The sequence below is a fragment of the Pocillopora damicornis genome, chromosome 6 (assembly GCF_964200805.1).
Source record: "Pocillopora damicornis chromosome 6, jaPocDami1.2, whole genome shotgun sequence".
Taxonomy (NCBI): domain Eukaryota; kingdom Metazoa; phylum Cnidaria; class Anthozoa; order Scleractinia; family Pocilloporidae; genus Pocillopora; species Pocillopora damicornis.
The window spans coordinates 13,617,501-13,635,729 of NC_142675.1; the positions used below are offsets into that span (position 1 = coordinate 13,617,501).

The 18,229-nt window shown below is 36.4% G+C and overlaps 1 protein-coding gene across 2 annotated transcripts in view; it reads left to right on the forward strand.

Annotated features, from left to right (window-relative positions):
- Positions 1-10,753, forward strand: part of LOC113672382 (uncharacterized) — an 11,999-nt gene extending 1,246 nt beyond the window's left edge. Inside the window, exons 1-6 of one of the 2 annotated variants that reach the window (XM_027188664.2) lie at positions 1-198; positions 3,331-3,801; positions 3,909-3,991; positions 6,148-6,382; positions 6,751-6,997; positions 9,538-10,753. The exon at positions 1-198 is cut by the window's left edge and continues 1,246 nt beyond it. In XM_027188664.2, coding sequence (XP_027044465.2) covers positions 1-198; positions 3,331-3,801; positions 3,909-3,991; positions 6,148-6,382; positions 6,751-6,997; positions 9,538-9,694 — 1,391 coding nt within the window. In that variant the 3' untranslated portion in view covers positions 9,695-10,753. The remainder of the gene's footprint in view (positions 199-3,330; positions 3,802-3,908; positions 3,992-6,147; positions 6,383-6,750; positions 6,998-9,537) is intronic. The other variant, XM_089208620.1, reaches the window with a different exon arrangement.
- The last annotated feature ends 7,476 nt before the right edge of the window (positions 10,754-18,229 follow it).

Genomic DNA, 18,229 nt, shown 5'->3' on the forward strand with positions numbered 1-18,229 from the left:
GTCTGTCCTCCCCGTGTCAAAATGGTGGTAACTGTATTCCAGAGGTGAACAACTTTACGTGTCAGTGCCTACGGGGCTTCAGTGGTAGGAGCTGTGAAGTTGATATTGATGAATGTGCTTCAAGTCCATGTTTGAATGGTGGCAGCTGTGTGGATGGGGTTGGTTCTTTCCAGTGCAAGTGCCCTTCTGGGTTTACAGGTACATAATTAAACATGTAGTATGTCCCACTTTCTAAGTAAGGGTTCTTATACATAAGCAACTGACAGTCGAAGGGTTACCTGAATAGCTGAGAATAGTATAGAAAACTTATTTCTAGTGCCTGCTTGCTTGATTTTTTTATGGTTTTGTTTTTGCACACGTGTCTGAGTGACATTTTTTAATGTGAAACCTTTGGGTCTCTTTGTGGCTAGAACCTGTTAATCCACAATAATAATCCTTTATAATGCATGAAAAACTCCATCTGTTTGGAGTCTTTGAAATGGCCCATAAACCCAGTTCATAAGTTACACCTGCCAATAAGCCATTTTGTGCAATCCCTTAGAGCATAATTGATGCATTTGTTAGAGGATTAATCTGAAACAAAATTTGACTCAGATTATGCTGACAAATTCATTCATTGGCTCTAGCCAAATAGTGACTTACAGTTTGCAAAAAAAAATGTGAAGTTCAACATTCTTGTTTAGTGGTAATGAGCTGTAAGGGTATGCTTTTTCAATGGCTCATATTTCACATCAACAGGTAACTCATTGAATTAACAAAAGAGATGTTGGTATTATAATTTGTATTAATTATTACCAGTTGAATGCTGTTGTTTTTGTGGCTTTTTGACAATACCACAGCTCATGTAAATTGAAGGTATTGAATGGAAAGTGAACCTAATTTGATATAAAGGTATATATTCTTGCTTATGAGAAAAAGCAGGCTGCTCTTGGTTTTCAGTCAGTGGAGAGAAATGAAGGAGTAGACTGGCAGCAAATGGTGGTCATGGTTGGTAGGGAAATGGCCATGAAACAACAACTTAAAAGTGTTGTTTTAAAAACTCTCCTCTAACACACCAGCTCTTAAATATATCCTGTGATTGGTTGATATGTCAGTTCATATCAACACTCACATTTTCATCAATCACCTGCCCTGGCCTGGTGAAGGCTAAAATTTTCTAGATTGATCTTAATTAGGCTTGATTTTTACTTCTCTCAGCAGCTTATATAGTTATTAGATTTTTGGATAAATGTCTTGAAGGTTTTTCTGTACATAGCAGTACTTGGATTTGAACAAACAATGCATTTCTGTTCATTCTGGGATGTTGGACCAGAGTAAGTCTCATTTCAGCAGTTATTCCCCATGATGTTAAAGCATGATTTCACTCATGAGTGATCTTGTTGTACATCTGCACTAACTTCGATTTGCGCTTGCAGCCAAAGGAATCAAAGAAAGCTTAAGGCAAAAGAGACCTAGATCAATGGCAACTATGAAGTTACCCTTGTCCTTTTTTATTTTCTTCAACCCAATGAGTGTAAAACTGTAAGCACATAGTTTTATTGTCACATCTTAGTGACAATTTAAATATCATAGAGTGTTTTCTGGATTTCAAGTCAAATTTCCTTGTCAAAGTGAAAAACATGTTTATCTAAGTATTTGAGGTAGACATCTTATTTTCTCTGAAAAAGGGAAATGTTTCCTTTGGCCAAGGTATTAGGAGCCACTTTAGGCCAAACTCAATGTTGATTCCCTCTATAAGGAACTAGTGCTTTTTTTTTTTAACAACTGCCACCTTTTTCAAGAAAGGTGACATTTTCTCTTAAATAATCTACAGGCCTGGAGTAAATTGAGGAAGAAATGAGAGCTCTTATATGTTTCACTGAAAATTTGAACAAGTTTACTTCCTCCCAACATTTTTCTTTCCTCAGTCCCACAATCTCTCGCAAGCACAATCTTTCACTCATCCCAATAACTAAAAGCCTGTCACAGGCAAGGGTGAGGGCTTTAATTTTTTTTTTAGGTTATTTTTTGGAAATAAAATACTTTAATTTATGGTTTATCACAGAGAAAGAAGAACTAAATGTTGTAAGATTGTGCAAAAGAAAGACGGGTCACAGGTCTCTTCAAGAAAAAAGAAATATTTTTCTTTTGATTGGCTCTTAGATAACTGGTGACCTTTTTGTATAAATTTGGGGGTACATTGCTTTTAGATATTTAGGCTAAAGTTTTCAGCAAACAGAATTGAAAGTGCTACTCTAGGGTACCACTGCAACAGGCAATCTTGTAAGCAGACAGCTTTACTTAAAGCCACTGTTTAGCAAATCCTGGTGAACCACCAACACAAAAACTTTATTTGGACATTCTCAATGGACAATGCTATTAGAGATGAATTATGGAAATGAACAAACCTGGCTTTCAAATACTCAAATGATAAATTATTTTAGTAATGAGTATATATTTTAAACTTGTACCTTTAATGCCCTCAGAAAACTGTTTGCATCTTGAAACAGATAATGTGCCTAATAGAGGCTATTGTGTTTAATATCCTTCAAATTTTTTTCAAAGTGCATGAAAAAATGTTCACAAACAGCTTACTCTATGCTGTGTGGGATGTTTACTTTTGAGTGTACTCTTATGCAACTGAATGAACAAAAAAAGATTTCCCCTCTTCTGTAAAGACCACAAAACCCTCTCTCATCTCCAATTAAATTTAAAACAAGGACGTAATGTAGCAGAGGTAGGGTGTGAAAGTTGGGGAATATCACTTGGGTGAAATTCTTGGCTATCACCCAGTTTTAGTTGGGGGAAATTCAGTCATGTGCTGAGTTTTGAGCAATTGTGCTTGATCAAAAATATTTGATGGATCATAACAGAACAGAATAATGTACATATATTTTTTAACATGTACCTCTCTGGGCTTTTAAAAGTTTTTCTGGATTATCACTATAAATGCTGCAGACACTTTGTATGTGCCCAGGCAAACAAAATCAACAACAGCTTAGAGGTTTGGACTTGATATGTGCTGAGCATTTAAAATAGAGACTGAAGTCTGCTTTTTGATTTGATGGTTAAGTTCACTGTTCAAACTGAGGTTTTATTGTAATTTTTTTGTAAAAGGACTGGATAACAGTATAACTTGATGCAGAGCAAGAGTTCATAATAAAATGTCACTGAGATGAATGTGACATGGATTGGACAAAACAGCCATAGAGGGTGTTTTGTTTTCTTGCCTGTGGGAGTAAGAATTATTGTAAAGAACTTGAAATGGAATGGCTTGCAAATTATGACACATGAGAAATCTCTGTCTGTGACAGTGCAGGGAAGGGTAATGTGTTTCTTATTTTCTCCTAGGCTCTCACTGTGAAGTTGATATAGATGAATGTTTACATTCTCCTTGTGCTCATGGTACATGTATTGATCAAGTAAATGGCTTCAAATGCCATTGCTCACCTGGATATGCAGGGATCAAATGCGACTACAACCTTAAGGAATGTCTTTCCAATCCTTGCCAGAATGGAGGAAGTTGTATCGATGAAGTTGGTGGTTACAGATGTGATTGTGGTATGGGGTTCAGTGGAGATCACTGCCAAATTGATATAGACCTCTGTCAGGAGCCCATGATGTGCATCAATTCCATATCTTGTCAAGACAAAGGTCACAGTGTCAAGTGCTCTTGTAAGGCAGGTTTTACAGGTTACAACTGTGCAGTTAATATTAATGACTGCCTTTCTCATCCATGTAAGAATGGTGGCATATGCAGAGATGAAGTGAATGGTTTTGAGTGTATCTGCCCTGATGGGTTTTCTGGAAAAAAATGTGAAGGTAAAGTTTGGTTGAACTTTTTATTTTAAGTTTTCTTTGTTACTGTGAATTGCAGTATGAAGTGTTTCTTAAGTGTTTTGATTGAATTGGTATCTGCACATTTACAGGGTCTACAAAAGCAACACCAGTCAAACATTTTGAGCGACAGTTTTCTCTCAAGCTAATGACAGAAGACTGCAAACTTCTAGAGGTACTACATAACAAACATTTGTTATCAATGTGACAAAAACATTTGGTCTGAAATTTGTGTGTCACTTGTATGTAATGTAGTTAAGGTTTTCATTAATTTGTCACCTCTACCAACCAGTTCATCAAAGGAATGAAAGGGGTAAGTTTCTAAAGAAACTGTGGTGCTGTGTCAGTGGGAAAGTATAACAGGTAATTTAGTAACAATGCATCACCATACTCCCGCCAATAGTGTAGCTCCATTTCCTGCATATCAACCTGCACACAACCCATAATTCTTCCAATTTCTCTGACGAAGGGCTAATGCTTGAAACATCAGCCTCCAAACTCTTTATGGTGGCAAGTTTAACACTAAACTACTTGTTCATCAAAAGGTTTTAAGGCTGGTATGATAATCAAAATTAGATGGTGAAAAACTTTTTGCATTTAAAGCCAGCAGAACTTCAAATTGGGACTTGCAGTCATGTAGCAAGCTGTTATGTTTAACTTATGTAGTGTTTATGGTCTAAAGTTAGAGTGGGATAAAAAGAAGAGGCTGTAATGGCCTTGACTTGAGTAACATTGTAACAAGTAACTGAGTGAGGCACTGTGTCCTGAAAGTAAGTGATTCTGTGACTTTTTGGAAGCTTTTGGAGCTATCTCTTGAAGTGAGACCAAAGTATGAGTACCCTGTTCCATAAGAGAAAGATGATTCAAGAATATATTATGTAATTGACATTCAACCAATAATTAAGTGGACACAAGTAATAATATTAATAATAATGATAACAATAGTAATATGATAATAATTTAGAGGGGCTACCTTGAAAGCCTCACAGTTCCCCTATCCTTTGGGCTCCAACAATGATTACATATGTTTCTTTTAATTTCACCTGTTAATTATAGATAGTTTCTTATTTTATTGAAATTCCGTTTTTTGAGACTTTTGTTTCATACAAAAAAGCATTTGGTGTTTTAGAATATTCAGTAGTTCCTTGTCTTAGATATTCTGCTATTCTGCTGATCCACCATTCATCTGTTTGATCGTTCTGTATAGATAATAACACAAGGTATTGCATTTAGCAGCTTGCTTGCTTTGCAAATTTAGTGGCTCTTTTTGCCACAAGTTGCCAATTAAATGGTAAAATGCTTTCTTTTCAAAGGAAAAAATTTCCTCAAAGCTTTCATGATTTGCAGATCACATCTATTGTGATACTGCAACATCAGGTCATGAACATTAAGTATACCATATCAGACCCCAAATGCAGGTTTCAGACTACAAAATCAGGTCCAAAACTTTAATGAGACACATGAGACGATGCACAACATCTTGGCCTAAATAATAAAATAGCATATCAGACCCCACACTTTTCAGCAGGCCATGAGCATTAAAAAATACCATATCAGACCCCATGGTTTTCATGTGGGTTTGAGACTCCAACAACAGTTCCCAAAAATTTAAAATTACCCATCACACTTTGCACTTTTCATGTGAGACCACAACATCTGGGTCAAAACATTGTAGATACCATATCAGACTCCTCACTTTTCTTGAGTTTGCAAGCATTAAAATACCATATCTGACCCCACACTTTTCGTGAGAGACTATAACATCATGTTGGTAGCATTGAAATATACCACACCAGAGCCTACCCTTTTTGTGTGGGCACAAGACTTCAACATCAGGACCTGGACATGAAGATTGCCGTATCAGATCCCACACGTTTCTCACAAGAATACAACAGCTGGTTGAGAGCATTAAAAATACCTTATCCCATGCTTTTTTGGGCATAACTTGTAGGAGAGTAAATGAAGTATTTACTGTTTTAGCTGTAATGTCAAACTACTGAGATACTCTGAATTCTATTGTTACACTCACTCACTCACTCATGCACTCACTCTCTCATGCAATCATGCACCCACTTGATGACATAAGTGGCTTTGCCTCCTACAGGAAGAGGTAGCCACAAAAAGTTACAAGTACAAGAAAGCCTCAATTGGGATAGTTTGAATATCTTTTGCTCTTCAAGTCTCTTTAATTGTCTAGGATATTTTACTTTAACTAACAAATTTGAATAAAGGAGGGGAATAAGTTTTTGTTTGTCATTTATCATCATGTATTAAGTATAAAGAATTATTACCATAATATTTACAATTTTTTGTTTGTTTGTTACTCACCAGGACTCCCAGGATATGATACACATTAACCAGGGTATAGCTTCCTACATGGCAAAATCATGCAATTGCAGTTTTGACATAGGGAATATAGTGAATGAGAGTGTACTGCTCCAGTGTAGAGACAGCATCAGTGCTGAACTTAGTATGGAAATAAATCCAGTTGAAGAACATTCAGTTCGTCAACTGATTTGTCAGTTTTACATTCTTCTTAACTGGAGCAAGAATGTCATAGACTTGGGTAAGTTGATTTTTGTGACACTGGTAGTTCTTTGTATTACTTTTGTAGTACTGCACCAACAATATGAAAGCAAGTTCAATTTACTTTCCTACTTTGGATGGCTGCATTTGTCATGATAATGGTAAATGATGAATGTTAACATGTTCGTGAAAGGTAATCTTTAGAGTCTCTATTAATTGTAGAGTAGAAGATCATATCCTAGACTTCATAATTTATAGTTATTAGAGTCTCTAAATTTGAAGCATCACAACACTGTAACCAACATTGACAGACACATCTTTTACTTCAACTTTCAACTTTGTTGAAAATGTAACAAAATTGTTCACTTTTACTTTTTTGGAAACTGTTAGTAACTTTTATTTTTCCAGGCTACAACTCCTATGCAGTGAGGGTTCTTAGTGATGTGTCATCATGTGGTGCCATCAATGTCACTGATGGGGGCTCTGTTCAGGATAGCAGTGCTCCAGAAGAAGATGAAGACACACATAGTTCAGGAAATATTGCTGTAACTGTATCATCTGTATGTGCTGTCCTAGGCCTTATTGCAGCTGCTGTTGTGGTTTGCGTGAAGTGCAGAAGAGCAATTCCTTCACCAGGCAAAAAGTATTCATCCAAGTAAGTGTTTGGTAATCTTTTCTAATTGATTTGTTTGTTAAATGCATGTATACATGTATATATATATATATATATATATATATATATATATATATATATATATATATATATATATATATCTGTTTTAAAAAACTTTGCAATTTGAAAATTTATATTAAAGATATACATTTATATCTATATATCTTTTGTTTTCTCATCAAAAGGGTGATAAATGATGCATGCATAATTCACATCAAAGTAACAATATCTTATTGTTTGAGAGTCACTGTGCATACTTACATTGTTTTGCACCGGCCTTTGCATGGTGCCATCAAAATAATGACCAGAATTTCTTCAATATTGAATTTTTTTTAACGTACATTTGTTTTAGGGGTCATTCATCACCCAAACTACCATTTCCCCATTCTGTTGAGCCATTTTGAAAGAAAATCTGTAGCTTGTAAACTCAAAGCTGCAACATTAAAAAGTGTTCTAACTGTGGAATATTACACCATGTCCATGTCAGTAAGGTTACAAAACAAAAGCCAAGCTAAACAATAAGGCAGAACTTCATAATTTCGTCCAGGCAACTTGGAATCATAAAATGAACATATTTTGTAGAATGTGAACAATGACAGCGGAGCATGCTTCCTTGTTTATGCTCAAAATACCTGGTACTTTATGTATAAGAAGTTGTTAGAAACTGAGATCTTAAGCCAATCATGACAATTTCAAAACAAAAAAATATATATATATATATATTTTTTTTTTTTCGTTTTACAGTGCTCGATACGTAGGTGTAGAGCGAGATATATGCTGCGATAGGGGAAAAAAACAGAGAGACTATACTTTCATCCCTACAAGCCTGTTTCGTGATTGCTCACTCATCAGGGGATTTTATTGTTAAGAATATTCATACCATCGCTTATGTACTTTACAAATTTGCATAACAGGCGTGTCACTTAATTTAGATGCTTAGTTCAATTGTTACGCAGTAACGCTTTGTTTCTGTTGCGGCATGAGGACACCAGTTCATCACGTTTATTGAGTGATGATAATTCGGGTCGGCGGATGATGAGTAATTTTTCTGTGAAGCAGAGGTTGCATCTTTTGTTTGCGCTGTTGTTGGGTGATCTTGATGAAAGGATACGCTTTGAAATAAAGTGGTTTATGTTATTTTCTTTAAGAATCCAGATATGTTTGCTGAGTTCGGTAGAGTTTCTGTGTTTTGTGTGTCGGAATGATGCGGTGTGGTTTCTGTATCTAGTCTTGAAGTCGTTTTCTGTAAGTCCAATGTATGTTTCATTGGTACTGTTGTCCTTACGTGTGACGGTGGCTTGGTAGATAAGAGATGATTTGAGGCAGTGTGTGTTCTTCTATCGGCAGTTGCAAGTTTTGGTGTCTTTTGTGTTGGTGTTATCGGCGGTGTCATTGATGTGTTTGGATGAATATAGAATACGTTTGTTGTCTTTGTCGACGATCTGTTTCGTGCCATTCATGCAGCTGTAACTGATTTTGATTTTGTTACGATTAAAGATTTTTCTAAGACTGTGGTCTTTTGGAAAGTGCTTGTCTTCTAGTGCCCATACCATACCACCATACCAAAAGCAGCCGACGAATGCGGATACCAGTACACTCTACACTACGAACCACCCACGACTAACAAACGAAAAAACAGACAACAGAACAAAATACTCTGGTACAACCCCCCATTCAGCAGAAACGTCAGCACCAATATCACACACAGATTCCTTGCCCTAGTAGGCAAGCATTGTCATATAAGTGCTTAATTATAATGCAATTTGTCCATTCCTGGTGTTCAACGGTACAACTGAGAGTAAAACTGTTCGGTGTGTACATCTGGAATAGTGTTCTACTGAATGTCGCTTTTCTTAGATTGTTGTTTTATTATTATTATTATTGCAATATGCAACAAAGCCTTTGTGAAATTTCTAAGTTACTGCGTTGTCCACTATGTTGTTCACCGTCAAGTTATTTTGAACAAGGAATGATTAAAGATCATTGGTTCATAATCTATGCAATCATACACGTATTTAGCTGAAAAACTTGTCTACTTGAAACTCCACATGGATCTTAGCTCTTTTGTACAAACACTTCCATAAAAAACTTAACCAATTAGGTTTAAAAGATGAGAAATAGAAATTCTTGTTATTTTTGCGCAGTAACTGCTAAATGCATTTTGCCACTTCCATCTTCCTTCAATTTAACAAAATGAAAAATTGCAAACATAGTTTACGAGAATGAAAAGGGGTAGTTGAGAAAACTTTTTTGTCAGGCTGTGAGCAGTTGCCAGTCATAGTTATTGCTTTGATGAAATTTGACTTATCTTTATAAAGACAGATCTTAATACAGTTGCTGGTGAAAGTGACTCTTAATTATTCATGCCATCATTTAATTATAAATGTACTTGACTTAACTATAGAAATTTGTATTAACTATAATATCAAACTAGATCTAAGAATTAAGTATATACACAATATTTCAATATAATATAACCAAGAATGTAGCTGCAATAATTTTCTGGATTTTTCTTTTAACAGAGGCGAGAATCAGCTGATAGAAGATCTGAGTGCTGATCTACTCACTGCCGTTGCCCCTACTCCCAAGTCCATGTATCGCACTAGTGGTGGTTATCATAACATGGCATACTCTGGACGATTTAATCCTGAAAACCCTGTTAAATCCCGCAGAGTGTGAAGTGACCTTGGAATATTAGCTTCATATGTGGATAGTTTCACGGCCCCTGCTTGAATTTTACTTGTAAATAGTAATATGAAAATCGCTTTAACCCCCTTATGTAGATAATAGCGTAGAATATACATTTTTAAATTTTGGATACAAGAAATACAGAAAGGTTTGTCTCTACACTATTTCCTTAGAAAGGTATTGTTATGTACATGTACGTTATTATAATAAGAGAACTCCCTTGCTGAGTTAGAGTTACTGGGATTCTATTGTAGTACATGTTGAAAAAAGGAGTTGTTAAAAGGATGAAATAACCACACTTTCCATTATTTGTTAGCTTTGAATCATGTTGACTGGATTCCTCAGATGCTTTGATCAGTTGAGAAAAAAGAAAGTGTCTCATTGGTAGATATAAGTGGCATCTAGTGATACTACATGTATATGGTGTCAAGGGGGAAAGTTTACTGTAAATGGGAAGGAAAAAGTTCCCCATAAGTAAGTTTATTTTTCTCCGAATCTCGAGGAACAGATCCAACGGAAAAATGCAGAAGTATTTGCTATTTACTACACTTGGAACATGTTTGTATTACTTAGCTTCTGAATGGCATTAACAAAAATCCAATTCTTTTAGTTTTCCATCTGCGTGAACATGAGTCTTAGTGTTATAAGAACTGCATATTGTGACTTACAACCTTACTGTCATGTCTCCTCTTGGTGATTGATTTTATTTCATTTGACTTGTTATTTTCAATGTTTTAGCTTCTTCGCCGGGGATGTCATATTTTCTTAGTGAAAAGCTAAGTTAAATTTCTGCAAACTTAAAAAAAAGTTTATTACGTCTGAGGAGTGGCATTTGTCATTATAGGTGCAGCTCAAATACGTTCCTAGCATTTGAATACTTCTTCTTGATTAAGTTAAGTAGGTATTCGGAAAACACAAAACCAATTGCTTGTATCACTTGTCAACCTCGTGTTTATAGTTGCATGATTTTATCATGAATTTTGATCGTTTTTTGGCATGTACATTGAAATGCATTTTGTACACTTAATAAAAAAATCACTGCTGGATGTATACCAGAGTTCCTTTTTTTCAAAATGTGTGAGAATTAAGGTATCACAGAAGGAAAATAAGCGTTTTCGTTCAATCTGAGATAGCGCGAAAATTATGTGCCTTACCCTATACGAGTATACATTTTTTGATAGCTTAATTAACACTGGTTTAGGATATATAATTTATTTTTATAATTTTCACCATCGAACAGAATGGAAGCTTATTCTTTCTAGCTGAGACGTTCTACAAGATAAGTTTTTTTGACGACGCATTCCAATCAAAACGTTTCTTCTTTATTAAAACGTGATCTGAATCAAAAAAAGGCGTGTCTGGAATTTACATTATAACGCCCCGTTAATTTTCTTATCATTTTTTACCTTCAAAGTAACGCTTTTGAGCAAAGTTTTCATTGTAGACGCTATATCTCAAGAAAGAAAGAAAAAATCGAAAATCCGGGACACGCTTTTGGGGTACATTATACTTCCGAGTTATCTCCAAATTTCACGAAAATTGACGGAATATCAGCAGAGAATAAACTCAGATCAGAACTCAAGCCAAAACACTTAACCAGAAAAAGCGACTTGGACTTTTTAGGACCGTCGGTGCTATCTTACACAAACGCATTTCCTCTTCACGCTCGTGAAGGTTGTTACCCAATCATATTGGAGCAAGCCGTTTGAAACTGCATTGCTTGTCGACGATGATGCGTGCTAAAAGGCAAAGAGCGAACACACTTTGATCCATTTTGTAAGGAGTCAGGTCGAGAAGGTTAAGCGACATGGAAGGTGCTTCACCTAGCAAAAAGAGGAGGAAAGAGGTGAGGCAGAGGAAGGAGAGCTACACTGGAAACATAACGCACCTCGACGATCGATGCACGAAGTGCAATGCTACGTGAAAGATGATGGACTGTCGGCGATATTTTTATCGAACTAATGCCTACGGCAACTTCGATAGAAATAGAGTCTGGCAACTAAATCTCTTGACACTAGTGAGCAATATTTCTTTTCCAATGCAAACTGCGAATAAATTTTCCTTTTTCCGGAGTGGCGAGAGGGACTTATCGCTTTCGGACATGATAACAGCTTGAAAACAACATTTGAAATACGAGGACAATCTCTCTAGCCTTCGGAAAGAACTGATGTAAGTAGACTTGATAGCGAATGAACTATTTCGGAACTGTTCAAAACTTTGCGGTTTGCATTGTAAATCAAAAGTGAAAAACGTTCATTAGGTGACCAGAATAAGTTGACATGAAGTGTCATCTATCCCGCGCCTTCCGTTCTACTTTCAAATTACTTGTTGCTTTATATCTCCTGAAGTAAAAAAGATACCAAAATAACATTTTCAGAAGTTGATAGATCTTTCTTTTTTATTATTAGATATCAATTTTTTACGAAATTGAAAAAAAAGAATTTTTTTCCTTCTGATACCTTAAGTGGTGATTTAGAAAGTGACCTTGTTAGATTAGTGTTAAAAGAACAGCTCTGCAAATGACCCTGGACTAGAAATAAACTATATATTGAACTGTGAATGATCCCGTATTACAAATAATCCTAACGTTTCATAAACTGAAATGGCAAGTTGGTGTATAGTGGAATGTGTGGTTCGCTGTGGCAGAAAATGTGCGTGGTTCCCGCTGTTGCGGTAGTTCTTACATGAAATAAGCGTCAGGACAAGAATAAAAAATCAAGCTGCTAATAAACCTCGACAAAGAGGCTTAGGCAACTTCTTTCTCAGGATCTACAATTCTGCATTTCTTCTCTCCCTTCTCAACAATGTATGGGTTGTAACTCACACCCATGTTCTAAACGTTCGTACTTTACACTGCAAGCTTTCCCTGTTGGAAATACAAGCTGTTCATTTTTATTGTTTGTTTTTTGGTTTCTCTAACTTCTGTATTCATTCACTTTTTTAGTAAAAAGAAATACAGGCCATTCCGGTCCTTTCCGGCTTTTCAACGTGATCATTTGCAGTCCTGTAAGCATCATTCTGTGTAAATTGACGAAGGAAGGAAAATAGACTAACAAGAGTGATCCGATATCAAGGAGACTGCTATGCAGATTAAGTGCCAACTAAGAGAGCTCACTTCGATCGAAAGGCTAAGGAATCACCTACTTTCTGTGGTGCTTAAGAATGCAAGTGAAGAAGTGGAAACCGGTAATATCGGTTAGTATCAGCTAGAGATCAGAGGCACACCAACATGAGCTCACCACTTTTACGCAGTGAAAAAAATAGTTAAGACAAAAGTGAAAACAGAAAACATTACAGAAAAGTTATTTCCTACAGGGATATAATTTACAATTTATGGGCAAAATGCTATTTTGCAATTGACAGAGTAGAATAACATCTGACCAACAGACAAGAGCGGTTACCAGTGATATTCTTTAACTGATTTCCGAGTCTAACCTTATCCCAATACAGGTTTATGTCCTTCAATTGTCCTATTTTTTTCCAGGACAATTTATTCACCCAATTTGATCCGAGTCCACGACCGATTTTGGTTTACAAGACTATTTTTGAGCAATTTCGTCCGTTGATTCTCGAGTGAAGCTGCATGAAGTAGGACTATTATCTCAGTTCAAGTTTGATCGTTCAATCAGATACGGTTGATGAAAACTTGTTGGATAATTTCTACAAACTAATTCATAGTGTCTGGTTTGATAGTTTTAACCAGTTTGACCAACGTAACCCGTTGTACCATTTTAAGGAGTTGGACCATATAGTTTAGTAATATTATTTTAAATGATTCTACCATTTTAACCAGTTGGACCATTTTAATCTGTTTACACCATTTCTACTAGTTGGACCAGTTTATCTAGCGAGACCATTTTATTCGGTTGGACTATAAAAACCAGTCAGACCATTTTAAGCGGTTGCGTCACTTTAACCACTTGGGCCATTTTTTTAGTTATACAAATTTAATCCATAAGGTTATTTCAACCATTTACAAAGTGGATCTAGGTGGGCTATTTTTACCAGTTGGATCATTTTTATCCAGTTAGGCCATTTAACCAGCTCGATCATTTTATTTGGTTAGACCATTTTAAGCAGCCGGACCATTTTATCCCCACCATCCCCATTTTTACCCCCACTTTAACCGATTGGATATTTTCATCAAGTTGGACCATCTTACCCAGTTAAATCATTTTGAGCAGTTTCACCATTTTATCTAGGTAGACCATTTTATCCATTGCTCCATTTAAAACAGATTGACCCTTTTACACAGGTGGATCTTTTTTTAATCACTCTGGCTATTTTAAAAGGTGGACCGGTTTATCTACTGAGACCATTTGAAGCAGTTGGAACATTTCAGCGAGTGGTATCGTTTAACCAGTTGAACCATTTTGTCTCTAATTAACCATTTTAACCGGTTGGATCATTGTAACCAGTTGCACTATTTTCTTTAGTCAAACCATTTTCACTTGTTGAAGCAATTTAGTAGGCTTAGCCATTTTTTGCTTAAAAGCAGCTGGATTGTTCAACCAGTTGAACTAATTTCTGGAGCTAGACTATTTTAATCGATTGTTTTGCTTTGTTTGTTTGTTTGTTTGTCTTTTAGTTTGATCACTTTAAGCGGTTTGATCATTTTAACCAATTGGACCATTTTCTCTAGTTTGACCATTTTTACCAGTTAAACAATTTTATGTAGTTACAACATAACCATTTTCGCAAGTAAGACCGTTTTAGACCATTATTTTATCCAGTAAGTTTGGGGAATTTTAATCAGTTGGACTATGTTATCTAGTTACCCCACCTTATCCAATTGGACAATGTAATGGGGTTGGATCTTTTTTATCTACTTAGACCAGGTAAAGTGGATGGACCATTTTTTTCTAGGTAGACAATTTTAATGGGTTGAACCATTTAAAAATGTGGAGCATTTTGTCACTGGAAAATTTAGTGATTTTCGGTGTGTTTGTTTGGAGCACATTTGTTACTTTTTCAATATTTCAGCCGTTCTCAATTCACTGTAGTTTTTTTATATTGTAATGTTTTTGAAAAAGATAAAAGCTGACAGTAAATTCTTTTAACTATCAACTTGTTCATGTCGCTTTGTTTTCTCCGTCTTTGTGCATCCGGACATCGGTTTATATGTAATCTTATTCTGAGCGGACATTGTTGAGTAAACATTCCTTGTAGCGACCTTAATTACTTCCCAGGAAGTTGCCAGCGGAACATACGTCCGTAAATTAGTTCTTTTCATGCCATAACTTTTCTCGTTGCCACTTGTTCAAATTTAACACCAACATCGCATAGACAAGCAGAAATTTAAATTGACTTCTCACTTTTACTTGCTAAGATATCTGTTTGCAATTTTAAAGCTGTGAGTCCAATCTCCGTTTTCTTAGTTATGGTCGATAACTTCAAAGAGATATTTTCCGCTTCTTTTGTGATACTATTCAAATATTATAAATTTATAGAACAATAGAATCACGCGCTCGATAGCACTTAAGGATAGACCTTGTAAAGCTTTTTAGATTACATAGACGACTGTGTAGCGATTAAATCGACGATTGCGTGGCGATTACTAAGCTGAGTATGCTAGAGGTCATGTCGGTTCTCGATACGAACTAAAATAAAGTTACTGTGGAACCAAACACAGTCTTATCCTTGACGTCCGTAGCAAGTTCGCTTGAAGTAGGTGTCTATGTGTCAGGAAACTGTGACGAGTTTCCGTTCCCGCTACCAAGTGATCTTTACTGAGTTATTCCCCCCCCCCCCCCTTTGTTGCGTTCCCCGCAAATTCCATTTAGTGCGAAAAACCTATCGTCACAATTTATCATGTTGAGTGGTTTTACCTAATTTGACCATTTTAAGCGGTTGGACCATTTTTTAAGGCAGACCATTTTAACTGGTTGGACCATTTTAAACAAATGGACCATTCAACTAGATGGACCAATTTCTCTAGTTAGACCATTGTAACCGGTTGGACCAATCAAACAGTTTAACCATTTTAATAATAACGATTACAAATTCCTCAAATGTGATTGGTGCACTAACTGCTTTATTATTCGTTTATTGTTTTGTAGAGTTGTAATCGGACAGTATAATCGGTCAGTTGGCCATAATCGGACATTTTATCTTACAATTGAAAATGTTTTAACTAAATAAAATGGTCCAACTACCAAAAATGGTGTTACTAATAAAAAATACTCCAACTGCTTATAATGATCTAGTTAACCAGTTAAGGCAGAACAATCAGTTAAAATGGTCCACTAACAAAAAGTGATCCAACTGCTTAAAATGATCTTACTCCATATAATGGTACAACTGTTTTAAACTATTAGGCAAAATAGAATTGTCCAACTTGTTTAAATGGTTCAGCTAGAGGAAATTGTCTTAATAAATAGAATGGTCCCACTTTGAAAATGGTCCAACTCACTAGAGTAGGGTAGCTAGATGAAATGGTCGAACCATTTGCAATGGTCTAACAAGATAAAATGATCCTACTGGTGAAATTTCATTTCATTTTGGTCCAATAAGTCAAAACGGTCGTGCAAGATAAAAGGTCAAACCGCTGAAAATGGTAGATCTGTCTAAAATGGACCAAATGTTTTCAATGGTCAACTACAATTAAAATGGTTGAATGGTTGTGACAAAATGGTCACACTGGTTGACTTGGTAGGCCCTTAGCTGGAAAAAGTTTTCAACCGAGGCACTATTTTAAAGATGTGCCAGAATCAAATTTTAAATTGAATTTGTGGTTCTGACGATAGCCAACACTGCGCTGTCAATCAAATATTGGTCATGTAAATTATCTTTCTTAATCGGATTGTGATGGAGGCAGCGATTAATTTCACGGTCGTTATTTCATACTCGTTGTGTGACTACTTATTTTACCTAAGGTGTCGCGCGGAAGGTGTCAAGGGGAATGCTGTTATTTACGTAGGCTGTCAGAACTCATAGTGGAAGAGCACCAGATCTTGAGACGTCGGAGGGCGCTAAAACTCCTCTCGCACGAGCAGCCTCCCACTGGCAAAGTAAGAATTAGATGGAGAATGCTGGACATGTTCGTATAGAACTGTTTATCGCAGCAAGCCACAGATTATATAAGAGTCGTTACTCTGCCATGATCACGTAGCATAGCCTTAACACGACGTCCTTCCAACGGGTGACCTGTAACCCAAATGATTCTACTGACAAAAAGAAAGCATTTCGTAATTCTAGTAGTAAGAAAGAAAATTGATGTAATACCCAACGTGGCACGCTATAGCCATAACCATAACCATGCCATAACCATGCAGGTTTTCAAACTACATTTTGGTTGGCAACGGAAAAAAATGATCACATTGTTGGCTCCTATCAGATACCAAAGGCTCACCTCTTGCTCGAACGTCTGGGGCTTGGGGAACTCCGCTGCGAACTCTTTCTTCGGACCATCTTCTATCTTAGGCGTTAGTTTCCCAACATTTGCAGGAATAAGCAGTGTGCCTTGTTGTGCACCTTTCAGGCCCTGGGGGAATCGGTCGTTCATACGCTGGATTACATGATCCAGGAAGGGGTAGTAACAATTCAACCTTTAGAACAAAAAACTGTCTTTCACACCCGCTTAGAATTAAAGAATCATAGAAAAATGAATATTAAAACACACACACACATACACCAAAATATGCATGCTCTCTTTTGGCAGGCAACTCATACCTATAGTAGTCAGAAGTTGGTTGAGTATTATTATAGGCTATTATAATTAAATTTTAGGCTTCAATCTGGGACATATGCACTCTCCACATACTACATTACTGTGCTGGCCCGCAATTGCTTCCCAGAGAGGCGAAAAGGCACCCTAGCATGATGGCGTTACAGCTAACTCAGAAAGGTTGCAATCGCTAAGAAAATTTTGGACTGGCTCTACCGAAAAAGGGCAGCTCCATTCGGCTTTGAATATCTTAAGTTTAGGTAATTGCTTACCCACATGAACTAGATCCAAGACATAATGGTACCTTGCACTTTCCGAGATAACTTAACATGTTCCGTGCATTTATACTGGTACATCCTTTAATGATACTGCTCTCTAAGAAAGGCATGTGCTCGAGAAAGGCTTGGCTGATATTAGATGTATTGTGTGAAAGATCAAGGCGTCGTACATTTAAGCATAAAGAAAGGCACTTCTTTATGAAGCCATCCGCACTATAATAACGGACTTCTTTTTAGGAATGTCTTAAACTTGGCTCTTCGAAATCACTTGCACGCTTCATAATGAATTCAAGAGACTGAATAGAAAATTCTGCGTTGAATTCTAATTTCCATTAGAGCTCCTTGTTCGAATAAACAGTTGTATGGAAACGGCGTGGCACCGTGCCAATGCCTGATAGATTTTCTTGTATGGTCAAATGGCTGAGGATCTTTCTGTCGGAAGTTCGTTTAAGGACCGGTGGCTCCGGAGATCTGAGTTAGATTGAAGAAAGAAGGCCGTATGAATTTCAGTGAAAGTAAGTAAGGATCTAAAGCAGGCCTTTTAAAGGTAGCACAATCTTAAAAAGTTGACAATTTCTTTCA